Below are 15,192 nucleotides of genomic sequence, written 5' to 3' on the forward strand. Positions count from 1 at the left end.
TGGATGGTCAACTCAAACCTCAAATGTGGTTGAGATGAAAAATGTCCAAATAAGACTGAAATTTACAGAAATAACAGCCAAAGTATTTGCTAAATTGAGATTTAAGCTAGTCTATCGGTTTCTTAGTTTTGATTTCCAGTGACAATATTAATATAATATATCATGCAGTCCTCCAGCTTGAAAAGCATCGTAATGCAATTTGTTTTCCTATTTACTGTACCACAGCAGTTTTGTAAATATGCTGAAATTTAAGAGAGTACTTTGCCAATTTAGCATTGCAATAACATTGATGGACAGATGAAGAAAGAGTGTCAAAATCAATGCAGCAGAACTACAGATATTTTTATTCATCCTTCTTCCTTGTCAAAACCTGGTTTCTACATTACTATAAAAAAACACTTACAATGTAATTAATTTCTGTTCTCCTGAACCTCTTGCCCTCCATTCCATCAAAATTTGTTTATTTGTAATTTTGTAATGTAATTTCTAATATTTAATTAGAACCCTGTATATAACAAAATTACACTCAGACAGCTATAATGTGAAGTGTTTCCATCAATGCTACCTACAAAAAGCCCTGCTTCATCAACAGGAAATGTGAAGAAAATAAAACACACCAGTTGTGACATTTTGTTAGACTGAAAACTGATATCTGAAGTTCTGTACAAAAACACCAAGCAACAAACAGCAACGATAACAATTTGTTAACATTGGGCGAAAGCCAAAGAAGTCAGAGGAACTGTGGCATTACCTTTCCCTGGGATAGCCAACACAGTGCGAGTGCGGCTCTGTCGGCCCTCTGAGGTCTTAGTGGCACAGCTGTGTGAGCACGGAGACCAGGAGGACCAGGAGCCAACCACACAGTCTGCAGTACAGGCCACCTCGCAGATCGCTTCTGTGGGTGGAGGGTTGTCTGCACAGTGGGTGATGGGCACATCTTCCCCTGAGGAAGACAAGTTAAGATAATAAAACTGAAAAGGAGACAGCAGCCTTAAGGGTTCAAACTAATCTCTAGAATCAAGATCCTAAAACCCAGTGCACCTCTTGTATCTTGGAACCAACACACATCAAGATTGGATTTAAATCCAAATCCAGATAAGGGACATGCATGAAATGACAAATGTAAATGAGAAGCATAAAGGAAATATGACCCTATTTGTAACAAGCATTACTATCATACATCTTGTCTGATCAGATTACAAGATTACAAGACAGTTCTCGTACACATTAAAAATGCAGATATCAAATGCAACCAAGAGGACACCCTATTTGTAATCCAAATATCCAAACCACCTCCAGAGGTGAGCAGGTTTTCAGTCTGATCACACGGAATGTAAGTGTAAATGCAGTTCAATCAGACTACAACAACTTGAACTATGTGGTCAGCAACTTTGACATGCTCTGCTTGTCTCATTTTTGTAGTGGTTCAGTTGTTTACCATTTTCTGTAAAGTCTGCGTGTTCTTCCGCGGGGAGAGAGGAATGTGTACCTGATGAGCTGCGCAGCTGTGACATGGGAAAAGATTCCGAGTGGATCTCATCGTTGACACTGTTGACACTTGTTATTGCCAGGTATGAATGTAATCAGACCTGGCATGTAAACACATGGAACATAAGATGCCTACGTGGTTGTAACTAGTAGCAGGCCTTCCCATTGGTATTCTAAGCTAGTTTTAAAAACCATCCTTCAGCCATCAAATTGGATCCATGTTATGAAATATTTATCACAGCTCCCATTTAACACTTCTTTTAGGAGTGAACTAACAAAGACAGAGCCTTTTCTTTTTACTGCACATGATAATGACTCTTTTGTTGTGTGATTACAAACTAAAATTACAGAAATATATCCTCATATGAATGTTAATGACTGAATTATACTCTTGGTAAAAAATAATTTCTTGTACTTTTTTGTTGAACCCTGCCCAGAAGTAGTAGATTGCCACAGATTTCTCTAATGTCTCTCTGTCTAAGAGAGAGAGATCAATCTCAGAAACAGGGATACCATCCTGATGTCAAAACAAGGCCAGCAGCAGTCAAAGCATTGTTTTCGGATATACACTCACAAACAGCAGTATCATTAACTTGGCAGAACTCCGCCACTACATCACGGAATATGGTTTAACAATAACAACCCCAGGGCAGATTTGTTTTCAGTTTGTCTTTTTTTTTCTTCTCCACGCGAATACCCTTGATGCAGAGGAGGGCAGTGAAGAGAGCAATCGTCTATCGAGGCAATCGAGGTATCGTCTCATCCGATAGATGTGAAAGACACCCTTGGGGAGTTTAAAAATCTTTCGCCCATAAAGTCAAAGCATCAGAGTTTTTCAGCCATCAAAGTGACAGTGTGTATGTTGGAGGAGATGTTAGTCTGCTCAGAGTAATGGTAAAGTCCCACAGCCTGCTGTATGGGATGCATTATTAATTTCATTGGTGCAGATGCAAATGGATGGCGAGTTCTTCGGCTGAAGTTAACCAAAAAAAATCAATACACAACTAGAGACCATCTTGCACTGAAATCACACTTGCCACGACACCCGTCAGTATGTTGACCTTTCGACCCATGATCACTCAGTAGTCATTACTACATTATTACATGAGTATTCAGTATTCATAGGTCAGACCCTGCCCATTGTGGAACTCGGCCTTTATTTTGATCTCAACTACAAACCTGTAAAGTTCCGTGACTGTGTCTTGCATGGTTGTGGCGCTATCATGATGGCAAAATCTGTCCATAGACAGACAGACATATAAACACCTGCCTAAGTACTCAAAACTGCCACTGTGGTATTCCGCTACAGTAGGTGTCTCCAGGACCACATTGTGCCCTGATCACACACACGCAAGCACGCACATTGACTCATAAGGTGAATGCAGTACCACCCATGCTGTCGCGGCTGGTAAAAATTTGGTGTAAGTGAAACTTTGTCATTCTCAGCATTGGCAATGTGTCTGTAGTATGGGACAGGTGAAGGGACTTGATGATTGAGTTAGTATTGCAAAGCACAGTAAAATAACATATAGAACTATATTTTTTAAAAACCTTCGGGGGGACCGGGAAGAATTTTTTAGATTTATATATCTCTAAATGCACTGAACTTTGCAGAGATATGGAGGCTGCAGCACTTGAATAGGAATTGTACGGATAATTTACGTAACCGTTTTGAACTGACTGTAAGATTTTAAGCTGTGTGGGAGTTCATTATCTGGGTTCACCATGGTTCCTACCCAGGTAATTACAAAGTCAGCATAAAATGAATCAGGGTTTGTGCCATAGGTGCTTTGAATCAACCTTTATGACAAACATTCAGGGGGTTGGACACTAAGTACTGTATGTTTACCATTTATACAGTTCCTGTGTAAATGTCTTAGATATAAGAGACCTATTTTGCACTTGGAATGTGAAAACGGACAATGAGATACAGCAAGACAATGTTTAAAATCTTTACATGGGAACTGCAAATAATATATATTATATATATATATATATATATATATATATTATAGAATGATATCCCATAATACAGAAAAGTGGGATATCATGATGTAGATTTACTATTGTCAGAGGTCGAAGTATTTTTCTATTTTCTATCCCTTTACAAACAGTGCAAAATCTTCAACAGTTGTTCTTCTAGAAAATCAAATCACACAGGAATAATATGTTAGTAAACTAAAATAACAAAAATTGACAAAGCCTTGCCTGGAAACACTGCCTTAAGACAAATTGTATGATGAACATGACCCAAAAGACATCTAGTGTATGTGTGTGAGTGTGTATGAGTGTATGTGTGAGACTACATGTGGGGGGGGACTCTGCAAATAGATGGCTGCCCTAAGGGGTCCTTTTGCATTATTAATATAGAAATCTGTAGTTGGGGCTCTTACTCCGATATAATATCACTGCCTCCTGCATGCAATTTCAACATGATTTGTATTCTGCTCGCCCACCCACCTATTAATCTTCTTCATTGTTATTATTCAGGTAGATATAGATAAAAAAAAAAAAAAAGGAAGTCCTCACCTTTGCTTAAAACTTTATAATCACATCCACTCTGTGCAGGCAGCTTTTAAGACAAAGCTGGTGGGCAAAAGCAACCAGGCAAATTGAACAAAATCACTGTGAACGTTAAAGTGGCCTCTGCTTCTGACAAACTAGGATGTGTCACTAATTAATGTTTTTGCTGTATTCATGTGTCAATCACTGATAGAATAACAACTTTAGAACTTCATAACTTCAGAATTTCATTGTTCACACAGTCACACAGCAAGGTTTAGGGCTGCTTTCCTGAGTTCACCATAACCTGAATTTTGCTGACCAGTCGTGCAGAGAGAGCTCAGGCCGACAGTAACCATACTGCTTGATTATTGTCAGGTTCAGAAATGTCAGACTATCTGTAGGTAGGGAGAGTTTAGCCAGTATGCATCTATAAGGGGTCAAATGTGTCATGTCAGCTGTCAGTCACAGCTGCACCCGGAATGTTTGAATCAGTGTGCGCCGTGGTTGGTAGTTAGTTTGGGAAATGGGACTAACTCCGGTGTGTATGGTGGTGACTGTGCAGCGAGTGAGAATTGTGGGAGCTGTCAAAACAACTTTACTAAGCCTGGGGCAAAAAGCCAATGGTTTAGGCCAACACAGCACTTATACAGCTAACATTTACACAATAACATTTCCTTCTTCAAAACATTTAAAGGTCTTGACAGTGTTTACTTGAAAAAACTTATTTTAAAAAATGTATTAATATGAGGGAAAAAATTTAAAACATCTAGTAGGGTAAAAAAAAAGTATGTTGATATAAAAAAGCAAGAGAATTCAAAGTTAAGAAGAAAAGGGTCCAAATCTACCTACATATCTATAACTTAACTGAGGGCTAAAAAATCTCAAATTCAATTGCTATATACTGATTATGATTATGTGCTAAAAGAATTGCAAAATTACACCTTGACAATAATGCAATCATCCAACCAGAGCTGACAGCCAATCGGCACACATCGTGTATTAACAGGTAAATGTCTATAACAGAAAGATTATACAATGTTATATTAATTGTAATGTGATTTCACTGAAAGCTTTACAAATGCAGTTATCCATGTTGTATTTAACTTAAAAATGAAAAGCCTGGTCTCACCAAATGGCATATGAATAACACAGCATTTGCCTTAAGTCATTTCGCATGTTATCACTACACATTTTCTGCTTTTTGCATATCATTTCACGCCATGTCATTTCCCTTCTTAATTTGCCCCTGAATGTGGCATACTACTTAAATGCAACCCCATGATAACACATAAAAATTAATAGATGAAATGACGTGTAATAATGTATAATAACTACAGTAGACTTCTGATAAGCAGAAATCAGCACATATTATATAAGTCCTCTAATGTTTTCTGTGCTCTTTGAGGACTGTGTCTCTTATCTACAGAACCTGAAGTGGACCTCAGTTGACAGGAAACAGATGAGGAGAAGGATAAACATAAAAGCACAGAAAATATGTCCAGACTGTGTCATGCACCAGATTCATGCACTTTCTTTTCCCATGGGTAGATCCCTCTGTATCATTCACCCCAAAAATGTCCTTTACATCCCTGTGCAAGTCTATTCCATTTCATCAATGCCTGAGTAGTTTTAGGAATTACCCCATGTATTTGCAATAAAAGCTGTTGTTTAAGTGAGAATGTTTTCTGATTGATTGCGCAGCCATAGATAATAATTTAAATCCCTAACAAATAAACTTTGCTGAAAAAGTGCTATCTCTGAGTCTTTACAGGCGTAGACTTTTCTCAGACAACTTCATGAGATTGTCATGGCTAAAGGTTTGTTTTTCAACCATTCTTTTAATATCTGCATTCAAAGCAGCTGCACACTGGGAGCATTTGTAAATCTGTGCTCTAAGAGACTTAATACATTGATAGTCAACTGAATCATTTAAAAAAATCTAAGCAATTCTTGTGTTCAAAACATAAAAGCATGCTACAAATTGAGCAACATCTATTGGTTGATTAGCAAACTCTTCAGCCAAGAAAGCCTGGCCATATCGGCCTTTTCCACAAGCTTGAGCCATCAAGGATCAATGACAGTTGGGTAATTGTATGTACTGTAAAAGATAATCAACAACAAGGTGCCTATTTACAGGTTTAAACACACAAAACACATCTCAACAATTCTTTCACCAGCAGCTTGGTCAGGATTCCCCATTTAGAACTTAGGCTTTGTGAATTGTTAGGACAGCATCACTCAACATACATTATGTGAGCCCCATTTCATCATGAGAAGATAAGCTGTATGTGTACAATTGAATAAAACTTCATCTCATCAAAACAAAAGTGAAAAAAAAATACACAACAAACAATAAACACAATTAAAATAAGTTATTCAATAAAAAAGCCAGAAAAGAGTTTAAAAGTTTTTCTTACACAACGAAGCTAATAATGTCAGAGGTTAATGTCCAAAGCTGCAAATGCTGTATGGATGTACTCATGCGTTAAATAAGGGTTATAGCAGGTTTTAAGCGAATGAGAAAGAACTTCTGCTTTAAATGGAGACGCTGCGAAACTAGACCAGGGCAATAGGCACTGACTGACTGACTGACTTTGTGAGTTCCTTCCAATTAAAAATGCCTTTCCACAAAAAATGAGACAGGGTAAGGCAAGATGAGCTGGATTATAGACAGAGCTAGTCTTTCACTTTTGTTCATCTTATCCACCTCTTATCTAGACATTCTGTTATCCATATATAACTCTGAACCCTAGCTCCAACATCTTTGATGAGCCCAGAGAGCTCCTTAAAATCAACAAGACCTTCGTAGGTAAAGAAAGCTCAGTCGACTAATGTATTGTATGATTACAAATTGAGCATCCACAAACATCACAGATGTTTCCTGTTTATGACAGTTTATCAGATTATTGTAAACAATCCTTTCATCTCTGCAGATATGACATTCCTACCTCTCCTTTCTCTGCCTCCTCTCTGCTTGTCTCACCCTGTCAAATATTTTCTGCACTTTTAGAAAAATGACTGAAACCAAGAAATGTGCGTATGGAGGTACTATACTCTCCACAGTCAGTCTGAACTTTCCTGCCACAACAGCTCAGACTCCCATTGCTCTCCCCACAGACCTGTAAAATAATCTAAAATACTATTGGAAAGTCTTCACAGAAAAAGCTCCACAGGAACCCAAAGCTGTTGCAGATAACAACATTAACAACCCACCTCCATGGCCAGATGTAGATTGCTTTGATTGGAGCTGTAGTAAAAATATATGTGGGAGGAATGGCGGTTCAGTTTTAAAATATACTATTTACATATTATACAATAACTGTATTGAGTTCGGTCTTTAACCTAAGTCTGGACTGTGATTTTCTTGTGTCCATGATACAAAGTGATAAATTAGTAAATTAAATTTACATTTACATTTACATTTTCTCATTTCGCACATGCTTTTATCCAAAGTGAAGGACAAGTGAAAGAAACCACTAAAGCTTCTGCTAGTTAGGCATGTAAGGGTGTTAGAGGAGTTAGGAGAGGAGTTACTCTGGGAAGAGATGAGTCTTCAAGAGATTTCTTGAAGATAGAGAGGGATGCCCCTGGTCTGACAGCATTTGGTAGCTTGTTCCATCATCAGGGAGACAAAAAAAAGGACAGTCTGGACTATGACTGCCTTGTGTGCAGGGATAGCAATGGCCGTTGACGTTCCTTGGAGAAGCAGTGGCCGAGAAGGAGGATAAGCCTGTATGATTGAGTTCAAGTAGATGGGTGGAGACCCAGAAGTCACTCTGTGGGCAAGCATTAGTGATTTAATTTAGATTAATGCGATGTACTGGTAGCCAGTTGAGGTCAATGAGCAGTGGAGTGACGTGGCCTTTTAGGTTGATTGAAAACCAGATGCGTCGCCAGATCTGAATGCGTGTAAGAGTTTCGCTGTATGTGAAGGGAGGCCTGCTAGGACATTGCAATAGTTGAGGTGAGAGATAACCATGGCCTGAACCAAGAGTTGGGTGGCATTCTTCTTATGTTGTATCGAGCAAAGCAGCATGACCGGGAGACAGATGCAACAAGGTCAGAGAAGGATTGCGGATAATCAAACATCACACCCAGGTTTCTCACGACCTTGGCTGTAGTGAAAGATGAGGTTTCAGGGTTCAGTCTTGGAGGGATTTACTTGAAGGTGGTGTTCCCTAATCCATGTGGACATGTCTGAGAGACAGGCTGAGACCTGAGTCATCTGCCGGGAATTACAGGTTTAATTGGGTGTCATCTGCGTAGCAGTAATATGAGAACCCCTACAAGCGGCTAATTGGACCGAAGAAGGTGGTGTATATTCCAAAGAGAAGGGACCCCAGCACCAAGCCTTGGGACACCCCTGTGGGAATGGGATAGGGTAAGGACGTATGTCCTTGCCATGACACATTGGAGGAAATCCCAGGGAGATAGGATTCAAACCAAGAAAGTGCCTTGCCCAAGATGTCCATATTGGAGAGTACAGAGAGCAGGATGCTGCGTTTCACTGTGTCAGAGGCTGCTGATAGGTCCAGCAAGATAAGGACAAAGGACTGAGAACTAGCTGTCCTTAAGGCTGAATTCTGAGACCTGTTTGAAAACTGCCCTTATGATAGCTTAAGATAAGAATGGAAGTAACAAAATCAGTCAATAGTTCTCAAATTGAACAGGCTCTTTCACAAATTAAAAAAATATGCACTGAACTTTACACAATGGTCTAAATTCAATAGTGTTTTGGGGTAACATACAGTAGGTCATTATAAGGTGTTGGAACAAATGACCAGTTAAGGAGAGGACTGTTTTACTTATCTTCAACAGTGCAACCACTACAACATAACCGAAAGTGTAGAGATGGCATCCAGATAGTTCTACTGTATACTATATGTGAAAAAAGCTAAGAGCATGCCAGTAATAATGTGAAGTGGTATTTGTAGTGAGTTAGACCTTTTTGCTGTTATGTTCTTTATTTGGCTACTAATATTCCTCATTCCCCCTGTGGGACCTTAGATACTGTAAGAGAAGAGTGGCTAAAATGCAGATAATTCACTGTAATATCTAATTTTAACTGTGTACTGAACTTAGTTTTTTATATATTCTTCATGTTGTTTTTTGTTTGATATTGGGAATCTTTGGAGGGTAGAACTATGGAGGCTTTGAATAAACCCTGACCTCGAAAGACTTGAATTTCAATTACTCCAGAGTTTTTCATGACTGTCAAAAGCTTAAATTTTATTTTTCCCAGGGGAGAAGTATGTCTTCCTGCCTTTCTTCCTACGTTTCAGTATTGCACAGATAAAGTGTCCATCATTAGTTGTCTAACGGCTGGGAAAGGGAGCTTGAATGTGTTGAGACTAAATGTGCAGACAGACAAGCAATTAGCAGCTGATTTCTCCAAGGTCTACTAAATTTAAATGTCAACCAAAGAGAAACATATCTAAAAGCATATTCTGTTTGGAGCAAAACTTGACCATGATCAAACGGGGAAACTGAGATGTTTGCACAAAAAACAATAAACAGAGCGACAGACTTATTCTGTCAATGTAATTATCTGTTTTTCCATCTGTCCACGATTCAATTCATTAAAGAAAAGAAATGAAGGTACTGGGTTTTGGAACATTACTTGATGTCGGTTTAATCAACTGTAATGAGCATGTAGATGGGGCATTTTATTTGAATAAGGTGAATTTAGACTGTCAGGAGTTTCAACCTGCCAAGTATATGTTTTCATTTGTCATATTTTAGCAGAACTATTCATAAAAAAACAAACAGAAAAGCATGAAAACATGTGTTTATTATTGAAACCGTGAAAAAAAAGGTCCTTTATTCTTAAGGAAGTACTTATTTTAACCCAAACCTTTTCCTTAAGGAGTTTGGTTTTAGTTTTGGTACTTAAACCTAACCAGACTATAACCGTTCCACAACCTTAACCGCATGTTTATTATTGTGACCATGATGAAAAAGGTCTGTTATGTTTGGCAAGGGGTTGTAATGCCTTTACTTGATAGGGACAGTGAAGACAACCAGGAAGTGTGGGGAAAGAGATTAGGGGAATGACATGCAGCAAATGGTCCAGCTGTCCATGGGCCGAACAAGGGACTAGCTACTCAGGGCATAAACACTCATGTGGAATGCGCCCTAACCAATTGGCTTATCAGGTCACCCTAGGTTGAATTATTTTTGCAAATTCAGTTCAGCTCAACTCCACTCAAAATCTACCATGTCTTTTTACAACTGCAAGTATTTAAAATGGATATAAATCTCCTACCATTTCTTAAACAGTTTTTCATACATACAGTATTGGCTGTGGTATTGTGAATCATGCTGGCATGCTTAGTGAGGCGTGTAGTCAGTAGTATATCACTGCTATTCCAGCCTGCAGTGCCATTGTGTGAAAACACAGAGCTCCTTACAGTAGTTTGCATCACTTAGCAACTTGGCCCAGACACCGTTGTGACTAAGTGCGAAAATAACCCAACATGCTTGACTGGTAAGTCTGACAAGCCAATTAAGGAAGCAACATTGGACAACTTGTCTACATTCCAATAAAACCACCACAGATAATTTCATAAGACTTTTTCCTCAACCCGCTCACATTCTTAGTTGTCCCGTCAAAACTCATTAGACTCTCCCACTAGCTAATATATTTAGACCCTCTTCTGCCTTCCTGAAAAACATACACATGATCAATTGTGACAGGATGATAAAACACAGGCAAAAAAAGGTGCAATTAGGTTTATAATCTATGGAAATGAGCAATTAATGCCTGGTAGGATGCGATGATTCTGACTTTTAATCAGGTCAGTGTTTTCTGTGCCCATAAACTTGGTGACAGTCCCTCATGAATAATATATGCTCCCTTAACACTGACATTCCTATCATCCAACGTAATGATAAGGCAGGCCACAATTGATCGCATTATACCTGATAGTTCATGCATCACAATGCTATTGATAACATCTGTCTGCCACCACAGCACTGGTGGCTCTACTAATGCCTTGATGAATTTTACAGCTAGTTGTAGCTCTAGTATAATTATATTTGTGAATAAGTGCTGCAGTATATGGTTAGCACAATTTAAAGTGATAAAAAATACATGAATCCATACTAATATTGAGCAATGACTAATAACAAGGGACATAATAGAGACAGACTAGTTTTAATGATATATTTACTAGTCTTTTTGTAGTACAATCAATTGACTACTGAACACATGGCCTATGGGTAAGAGTTGTATAGCAACGTAGCTCATTTTATGAGATTTATAAATTGTTGAAGGAACAGTTTAACATTTTGGGAAATATGCCTTTAGTTATTTTACCAAGAGTTAGTTGAGAAGATTGATGTCACTCTGTGCCAATTTGTGTATAAAGTATAAAGCTACAACCAGGGAGTGGTTAGCTTAGTGTAGCTTAGCATAGATAGAGGGAAAAAGCTCGCCTGGCTCTTTCCAAAAGTAACAAAATCTGACTGCAAGTACCTCCAAAACCCACTGCATGATATGTTTAATCCATAAGTGTAAATATGACAGAGCGGTATTGATCTTCTCATCCAACTCTCGACAAGTAAGCAAATTCAAAATATTCCCTCAAGTTGGTTTTAGCTGGAAGAAGGCCAAATTAACTGTCCAAAAAAAGTGATTGGAGAAAAGTCTAGGTGAATGAGAAGCACTTTCGTTTTTGATATGAACTGTTTAAATGGAGACGCTGCGAAACTAGACTTTTATGATGCAAATCCAGGACAGTACCTTCAGAGCTGACACAGGTCACCTTTTGGACTGCAATTCCAGGACCACAGGAGTGTTTATTGGGAATGCAACTTCCCTCTTGTTGGACCTGCCACCTGTAGCAACCGGGATCCTCACAGGGGGTGGACTCGACCAGATGAGGACAGGTCTCTGGAGAACTGCTGGACTCCCACAACACCTCTCTCCTCCTCTGTCTGAAACCTGACAGAGAGCAAGTGGGGAGGGAGGGGACAGAATAGGTTGTCAGAGAAGCCATTGATATCCCTGTACAAAACAGTAATGGTGTTGTCTCACACATATTACACACCTCCCCTCTCAGCCAGTCACTAGAATACAGCATTGTGATTCATTCATTTAAACTGTAGATGGAATACAGTGGCTGAGTGGTTACCACTGTCAAACTCATACCAAAAGGTAGTGGGATCAGATCTACCAGCCAGGTCCTTCTGTGTGAGGTTTGCATGCATGAGCTTCCTCCGATTCTTATAATTATTACTATAATTATTATCTGGAATTAAACAAAAATGTTTAAAATCGGGCTTGAACGCAGTCCTTGTATATGTGCAAATCCCAAAATTATAGCTGCTGCAACGTAACTTAGACCTAAAGTTCTGACAGATGTGGACTTCACTGGACATTATCTCTTTGATGAATTATTTAGGTCTCTCATTAACTATGTTATAGTGAGCCGCAGCATCTCCCAATAAAACCTACCATGTCTCACTGATAACCATGAAAATGACAGGTGAATACTGAAAACACAAGCACAAAGAATTGCAGAGAAGTAGTTGGTTTTTTTACACTTGTTTGTCAGTTCCATGCCACCATGGCTTCTTCACAACAAAACTGTTCTTGTTAGCAAAGAATACAGTTCTAATATGTTTATAATTCCCTTTTGGTGTAATAACACTTTAGAAATAAAATGATATTTGTTATAGGCATGGTCTAAATTAAAGTGGATTTGTTATTCATCTGTTAACTTACTCACCTTTTTTAGAAATCCAGCGGCAGTAGCAGTTAATGAGATATCTTGTAATGGAGGAGCAGGCGCTACGTCCACTTTTTAGACTCAATTTCAGCACCAGGAGCTGTCCAGAGTATCTATTAAATAACTTGGTGCTGAGAGAGACCAAGAATCTGTTTCCAAGACTCTTTCTACATGAAAAGGATATATGAAAACTGTTTTGATATAAAGCTGAAATTTTGGGTTTCATTTTCACTTCATTATCACTTTCATCCTTCTCATTCCCATCCCCTTTTCCCAGCCAGTCTGGGGATCCAAACTGATGACCATCTCCTGGTTTGTTAAGCATCGACTCCTGCCACCCTCATATTTCCCGCAAACTTTATTAAATTTGTTAGTGGTATGATCAATGTGTATGTTACATTGGCACTGTCACTTTTACCATAAAATACTCTGAATTTTCAAAGCAAAAAACAAAGTTAAGGGGAACGATAAATGATTTGCAGAATACTCATCTAAGTAACAAACTAGGTAATTAAAAACAAAAAATTACAAATTAAGAAAAATTAATTAACCTACAGATTTGAACCGTTAACTTTTGTTTATTAGATTTTCATCCAATTTTTAATATTTAAAACAAAAAAATAAAACACAAAAGAAATGCACCTTAAATACACCCTTTCTCTTTCTTTTTTTATAGAGAAAAGATAAAAATAATGTGCCCAGATATCATGTAGTGGAGGGACAAACTGATGAACTAAACAAACACAAAAAATAAAGTGTACACAAGGAGCAACGATGAGATAAGCAACGAGATAATGAGCAAAATGGCACAGCACAGGAGAAGGTGTTAAATAAAAAGTGGAAAAGTGTGAGTGATTGGAATCAAGTTACTGACTCTCATTGTGTTTTCACTGCTCTTGCTGCTTCTGTTGCTAAATTGGGGTCTACCTCCTGAGGTGTACTGGCTCCACAATGGCCCCTGCTGAACATTTCTGTAGAAGTAGAAATGAAATGATCATCATAACGACTCATTTCAGCTCAAATTCATTCATGAATTGTCATATTTATTAACCCTAGAACATGCACAGCCAGTGCATAGTGATTCATTAAAACCAACATTGTGTTGTTTCAAGGTGTTAAATCACACCACTATATGTGTCCAGCGAAAAAGTACCACAGATTTTACATGTGTTGATATTAAATTTAAGGCCGAATTTCCTCAGAGGCAGTTGGTAATGATAGATCAGGTACAGCAGCTATTTGTATGCAATTTCTTTTCCCTCTTACATTTTGTGTCTTACTCGGATTTTGAGAGGTGCTGCTTTTCTTCCATTTTACCCACACAACACCTTAGTATGGGCCTTTAATAAATATGGACAAACACAAATTGTCTGTTACCAAAAGAAGCATCTTAAACACTGGATTACCACATCACCCTACATGTCAGCATTTAGTACTGTACTTTCAATTTTCCCTTTAATGTGTCTTGATGTGAGTTTTTACAGGTTTTACACTTGATGATCTGGGCCCATAGAAACATTGTTGAATGGTATGTTCTGTTTTAATTAGAAAGAAATGTCAATGGCAGTGAGATCTGAGATGCAACATGACAATTAACAATAAATCGCTCTAAATGGCACTAAAGATAGTTTTAAATATCAAATAAGATTAGCACATTGTCCAATAATATGATCAACATTTTTGACCTAATCATTATCATTAAGCCAGTTACCTAATCAATCACCTAATTGGCCCATAATTTGATTCATATTCCCCACTCCACTCAAAGCTGGATTTTTCATACAATAATTATTCTTCATTTAAAGGTTCGCACTGAGGAGACACCTCATGTTCTAATCTACAGTCTTTATCGACCACTGAGATCTCCCAAATCCCTGATGACACAAAAAATTTTCTGGTAAATGAAAACAGTAATATAAAAATGCTTTGTAGGCGCAAGCACTTTACAGTTGAGCAGAAGCAGCTTTTCTTTTGGAGCCATATTCATTTTACCAGAGCTCTGACACTTGGCAGAAAGGTCCCACATTCTTTCCCTCCACAGGTGGAACTGTACTAACCCCAGGATGCCCACTCTACAAATTACATCCCCCCCCACCATCCACTGGTGTAAGGCACCAGTTCAAGGGCCTGATCTGAGTGGTGCTGCCCCATATGTGGTCTTGAAGAGCAAAGGGACTGTGAATCGATTACAGTATTGCCCAGAGCACTTAGTAATACTCACATCCAAACCACAAAAAAACAATTTGGCATGGACATGCCCCTATGGATATTAATAATTGAAAGGTTTCTTGGTCATAGCCGGTTTATTTCAGGGAAACAAGAGCTATCCAGTGATTTTCAGCACACTGTTGTTCAGAAATATCTCTCCCTCCAGCATGGTGACTTCTAGTAGAGGCATTACAAAAATTCTATCCAGTAACCTCCCGTGTTCAATTCATTTTCCCACATCGCTGCAAAATGTGATAGG

At 38.4% G+C, this 15,192-nt stretch overlaps 1 protein-coding gene across 1 annotated transcript in view; it reads right to left on the reverse strand.

The window, feature by feature from the left end:
* The window catches only part of thsd7ba (thrombospondin, type I, domain containing 7Ba), a 167,720-nt gene that overhangs the window by 66,380 nt on the left and 86,148 nt on the right, over positions 1-15,192 (reverse strand). The window contains exons 8-9 of the mRNA XM_040149288.1: positions 11,738-11,938; positions 752-943 (exon numbers count right to left, since the gene is read on the reverse strand). Coding sequence (XP_040005222.1) covers positions 752-943; positions 11,738-11,938 — 393 coding nt within the window. The remainder of the gene's footprint in view (positions 1-751; positions 944-11,737; positions 11,939-15,192) is intronic.

The sequence above is a fragment of the Xiphias gladius genome, chromosome 16 (genome assembly GCF_016859285.1).
Source record: "Xiphias gladius isolate SHS-SW01 ecotype Sanya breed wild chromosome 16, ASM1685928v1, whole genome shotgun sequence".
NCBI lineage: Eukaryota > Metazoa > Chordata > Actinopteri > Istiophoriformes > Xiphiidae > Xiphias > Xiphias gladius.